Genomic DNA, 6,154 nt, shown 5'->3' on the forward strand with positions numbered 1-6,154 from the left:
CCTGTTACACCTGGCATTTTCAGCATCTCAGAGTCCCCTTCACATAAGCATTAATAATTACTGGATTCAACTGAAACTGTTTTGAGAATGCAAACTCAATAAAAATATTCTGAAGAAAATGATCACTGGAAGAACTTTCACCTAGAAAGCTTTGTTTGAGGACTAACTAAGTGCTATAAGTGCACAGCCAAAGGGCAAGGAGTAACCTGCACATCAAACTGCTGCTGAAGCAGGGAGCTCTGTCCTATGCACATGTGGTCATGAAATTAAAGCTTCAATCAGGAAGAGCAGACTCAAGGTGAAGAGCTCACCATTGTGCTTCTTGGGACCTTAATTCCCATATTCTCTAAGTTTTGTGTACTTGACCCTGTAAATGCATCCTGTGTGCACAGATGTCTGATCTGACTCTAAAAGGAGCAGCAGGAAGTGTTCAGCTCTGTTGGGTGCAGTGTTGAACAGAGAAGGGTGTGTGCTTTCAAAGGGCCAACAGAAGTCATGACCTAGAACAAAATTGTCTGTAGACAACTGGTAAACACAAAGGAGTGGCATGGAACAGACATTTATATACAGCCAAGTTATTCTTTTGCCTCCACATGAATCTATTTTTGAGTTGTGCAGGTGTATTCTTGCTCATTTTTGTCTGGTACTGATCAGAAAAGGAGTGCATATCGCTCTAAAGTTATAAATAAATAAATAAACAAATAAATATTGCTCATACTTCACGCTCCAGGGTAAAACATTTTCCTTTTGTTGCCTGGATGATTTGATCTCTTCATACTAAATTTAATCCTGAGAAGCTTCTAAGTTTCTGAAATGTCAAGTTTCCTGTTGGAAACTATGTAATGTGTGATTGCAGAGGTATTAATTCAACTGTTGCTGTGTCTGCCAATCCCCATCCTGAAGCAGACTTCAAACCCCAATGTCCCTTGAAAAATGAAGAAATGAGTTAAAGTTCCTGGCTGCTACCATGGAGAGCAGAAAGATGTTTTGGTTTGGTTTTTTTTTACATTTTATAGTCTTTACTACCTGGCAGTGTATTGCTTTTAGCATGCATTAGCCATATACTTTGTATAGTTCAGAATGCCAAGGCAGGAGTATCACAAGCTATGAGAATTTAATTAGAAATATAATGTGCAAAATTTTATTAAAGTTAATGCTTGGCAATAAAAACTCAAGCTGTTCTGTAGCACTAACTCATTTTCAATAAAGATTGGGGAACAGACTGTATTTTTTCTGTCTTATAGAGCAATTCTCATTAACCTGTGCTTCCTTCTATTTTATGGCAGAAATTCTTTGACCTTGAGGAAGAGAGTGCCTGCTTTCTTAAAGAACAGAAGAACACTTCACTTCCCAAACTGAATCGTAACAAATACATGGTGACCGACGGAGCTGCGTATATTGGTAAGTAACCACATCTCAAGAAATTCTAGTTTGTATCCAAAAGCCTGAAATAACAACCTTTTGTAGATGAGCAATCTACAGATGATACTTTCTTTTAAGTGAAGACAACAGTTCATCTCCTTGGGAACCAGGATGATGCTTGAACTTAGAGACTCTTCTCATTTAAAACCTTTTCGTCCCCTCTGAATCAGTTTCTCAAGACCAAAATTCTACTTTCAGTATCTTAAAACAGACTAAAAACACAAATATGACACAATTTATGAAGCAGGTATAATTATTATCATCATGTTCTCTTGTTCTGCAATCCAATAAAGATGGAGTGTTCTCCTTTCCCCATGTTATTACTAAAGCTATGGTCAGTCCTGGCAAATACTGTACAGATGCTGTTCATCCTCATCATCCAAAGCCTTATTCCATTTACTTATTCCATTCCAGACATTTCCGACACCCTCCTAACATTAGGTACGTATCTAACCGGTATTTTGGATTAAAGGTGTATTTAAGTAAAATTGCTGTGTTGCACCTCACAAAAGTTCATTACCAATCAAATGCCCACTGAATGCAGGCTGAAAACTATCTCTTGAAAAATCTGAGTTGTGCATAAGCTTACAGGATCAGAAAACCACTACCGAGTTCAAAAGCAACTCCTGACATTTTAAAAAGCCATCTGATGTGCTGCAGCTGGATGGTTTAGGGATCTTACTGATGCAGTGCTGAGGGCTTACCACCCGTGACAGCAGAGGCAGTGAGGGAGGGCAAAGGCTGCAATCCAAAACAAAGCCCACACACATCAACAGTGGGACATCCCAAGTTGTAGAGACACAACTGAAATCTTCTCTGAAAAGCCCACCTTGATGTGCTCAAAACACACCCCTCATAATCTATCCAATTCTTATTTTTTACATCCAATACTGCAGCTCATACCTCCCCTCATTTCCAGAAGGTTTTATGATACCCACCTGCCCCTCTCTCAGATTGTTTTTTCTACTCCATTTTAAATTATTTCACATAGCTGGATCAAATCTCAGTCCCTTGGAACTCATCTACACAGCTAGATTCTTAACCAAGTTGGGTTTTTTCTTTCCCATTGTCCTTGCATCCTTAGCTATGTATAAATAAAAGAAAGAAATTATCAATGATCTGTTATAGTAATAAAAATGGATGCTAAGGACCAGATACATCTTTTACTTGAAAGCACAGGAAAAATAGTCCCTTGTGATGAGGTTTCAATTTACCACCCTTGACAACTTCAGAATTCTTAATACTTCCTGCTGAAGTTTGTAAAAAATACTGCATGTATTTTAAGTGTAGAATTTAAAATATTTAGAGTTTTAGTGAAATTTTAAAAAAGTAACCAAAGCACTTGATATCCCTGATTTCCATTAGTTCAATTATCCTTTTTGCCCTCCAATCCCCAGGATTCAAAGTGCTTATTTGTTACCTTAGATTTCAACAAAGAGTGTAATAACTGGCATAAACCAGTAAAATCTATTTTTCTTTCCACAAATAGTGTCTGTCAACAGGTAAGTTGTAAAAGATCTACTGCTTTGGAACTTTGAATTGTTCATACAGGAAAAAAAAAAAGTCATTCTTAGCACTGAAAAGGCCAGTGAAGAAAGTAAATGGAGTAATAACGTAATAGATGTAAAAAGAAGAGCAAGTTAGTTTTGAATAAACAGAAGAATCTGTTTTCACTTCTGAAGGCTTAGCACTGTTAAAACTTCCAGAAACAATCTTCACTATGAATGGTATGTATTAGAGCTTTTTTTTTTTTTTTTTTTCTGCTGGTATTAGAAAAAAAAATTATTTCCATCTTGGCACTGGGGAAAATGGTAGTGTTTCATTCTGGATTGCCTTTAGGGAGATCAGTTTTCTATTTGTTTTTGGTTTTTTTAATGTTAGAAACTCACTGTTTATTCCTGCCTTTGCTTGCAGGTAATTTTGATTGGGTAGGAAATGCTTTTACGCAGAATGCTGGAGCTGGCCTTGTTATCAACCAAGCAGACGCGGGGAACAGCACAAGCATCATTAAGCAACTCAAGGCTGTTTTTGAAAGGGACTGGTATTCACATTATGCCAAAAGTTTACAACCAACAAAAATCCCAAACTGCTTTAACCACAAACTCAATAAAGGAACTTCAAATAAGACTGCCATGAGCAATGTGAATTAGAAAGACTTATTTTACCGTTTAGTATGGCAATGAAGAATCATGTTGGGGTGTAGCCTTCTTTCATATTTACAGACAAAAGACTTAAAGAAAAAAAGAAAAAAAAAGTTTGGTTTGGGGGGGATGTTTTTAGGAAAAAGCACACTTATATTAAATCTGTCTAACCTATATTCTCTATATGAATTATTTAAGACTTTCAAACTTATTACTTCTAACACTGAATGTCATTTCCACTTCCATGTGAATTTTAATGTTCCACATTTGAATTTATCAGCATGTGTCAATGTTTCTGTTTTAGGACTTTCCCCGATTGCCAACCTGGTTAGAACAAACCTTGAGGCAAAATGAAGATTCAAGCTATGAAATGGCATTCTAAGATCAGTTATTATTGACATACAAATAGATGGTAGGTTTACTGTACTAGAAAATGTAAAGGAATGAGCAAAATTTCACCCATATAAATAATTCCCTTTAAATAACTATCCTGTCATAAAAATACTTCCTGGTTTTGAGCATTTACTTTGAGTATCACTATTCCATGTCTTCTAACTAGCCTTAAAATACATTGGAGTTACAGAACTGGTAATTCATTCATCTCCTAACAGTATGAGAATTTTTGAGGGGTTGGCCTCATCAAATTCGTCGTATTCCCTAAAGCCTCTGAGATTTTTTATAAAAGCACTGTGGATTCCTTTCAACAGAATAGTTATTTCCAATTACATGCATTTCATCTAACAGTGAAAATCTCCGGGTTAATAGCTAAAACCTAGGACAGATTTTTTTTATGTTTTTGTAATCCCAAGAAAATTTCTTCCCCAAGTTAAATATTTATCACATGTGAGTCAGCAGATATGTGATGACTCATTATTAAACCAATGCACATATCAAAATCAAATACTGCTTTTTAGAAAGGCCAAGGGTTATGCAAAATCTTGCAATAATTGCTGTTAAGCGATAATACAGTAATTTTGTTGATTTTTACACCTGAAGAATTTGTTTTCCTAACTTTCATTCTAAAAAAAATAAAAATTGTTAAGTGACATTTTTTTGTTAAAATGTCATCCATATAGGTAAATACACCTGCATGGACAGAAAAGTGATGCCTTTCAACCACAGTTTTAGTTGGTGTCAAAAGTGTGCCTCTACAATCACAACTAAGTTGCACCAAGAAGCAAGTGTTCCATAAAATTGTGAATTTGCTCTGTGAAGAAATACACATAAATGTTTGGCAACAGATTTTTCTCCAGTTAGAGATGTAATAACATAGTTTCATAATAAAAATAAGTTTCATAATAAAAATGTTTCACTATTTTGCCTCTGCTTCCATTGAAGAAACACAGCCATGAAAGCGAACTGCATTCTGCGTTTTGTTAAATATTCACAGAACCTTTTCAACAGTGATGGCTTTTCATCTTCTGAAGGCGCACTTCAAAAGCAGAGGGCAAAAAGAGAAAGAAACCCAACCACATTCCAATGATTAGTTTAATCTTAAAAAGAAATTATAAACCCACCTTGACTTTCAAAACATATCTTATAAGGTAAATAAATTCAAATTTATTTTACAGTGAGCACAGCTTAGGAAATTTTAATAAATTAACAGCTAGGTACCCCACAAGACTAAATATGACCCCCCCAAAGGCACACTTTTGACAAAGAATCTTTGTTTATTTTGCAATTGCAAAGATTTACATCATCTTACTAAAAATAATGATAAATCAAAAAAAACTTTCAAGATTGCCAACTTTTACAGAAACTGTTTTGCACAGCTCCAATAGTCAATAACATTTTCTGATATTCAGATAAACACATGCTATGTATTAGTCTCACACATACACATAGAAAAGCATATAATCTGACATACTGATAAGAAACACGTATTTAAAAAGAAAAAGGTTTCCTGAGTTGCTATGAGGAAAGATCTTTGTGAGGAGAAATTTCTGGATTTTCTTCCTTCTGTATTTAATTTAGAGTATGTATAGTATATATGGGAGAAAGATTATCAGTACTTAACTTACTTGCTGTGGAGATTTTGGTTTTTCTAAGAATAAGTATTAGTCCAGATTAATTTCTGGTGAAAATTTCAGCTGAGTTATACCACAAATAACTTCAGTTTTGTGAGCCAAAAACCCACAAAATGAACAAACAAAAAGCCACCACATTTTTGAAAGCTGGTTGAGATAGTTGTACAGTTTCTGAGGTCCCCAAGGATCACCCCATGGGTAATCTTAAAGTTTGAGATAATACCATGTCCTTATATAAAATACAAAATAATTCATGCAAACAAAAAAAAATCCCCAAAACCCTGTCTGGAGTTGTTAACTGTAGCACCTAATGGCAATAATATACAGTAATCAATCAATGTAGGGGTTTTTTCCCCTGCTTGCATTATGGATACTGCAAACATGTTAAGTTTTTTAAATGACATCTTGTATAAATAATGGAGGATATCTGAGTAGGACACAAATTTGTCAGACGATAAAGCTAAGCTGTTTACAAAGCAAGATTTATTGATGAAATGGGACTGACAGTTGACTGATTCAGTATAACAGATGAATGGTAAAACAGTTTTACTGGACAAATCCTAG

At 35.1% G+C, this 6,154-nt stretch overlaps 1 protein-coding gene across 16 annotated transcripts in view; it reads left to right on the forward strand.

Annotated features, from left to right (window-relative positions):
* The window catches only part of PLD5 (phospholipase D family member 5), a 204,316-nt gene extending 199,718 nt beyond the window's left edge, over positions 1 to 4,598 (forward strand). For all 16 annotated transcript variants that reach the window (XM_023924443.2, XM_086878252.1, XM_086878246.1 and 13 more), the window contains 2 exons: positions 1,287 to 1,401; positions 3,337 to 4,598. In XM_023924443.2, coding sequence (XP_023780211.1) covers positions 1,287 to 1,401; positions 3,337 to 3,572 — 351 coding nt within the window. In that variant the 3' untranslated portion in view covers positions 3,573 to 4,598. The remainder of the gene's footprint in view (positions 1 to 1,286; positions 1,402 to 3,336) is intronic.
* The last annotated feature ends 1,556 nt before the right edge of the window (positions 4,599 to 6,154 follow it).

This window comes from Cyanistes caeruleus, chromosome 2 (genome assembly GCF_971803275.1).
Source record: "Cyanistes caeruleus chromosome 2, bCyaCae1.hap1.1, whole genome shotgun sequence".
Lineage (NCBI taxonomy): Eukaryota > Metazoa > Chordata > Aves > Passeriformes > Paridae > Cyanistes > Cyanistes caeruleus.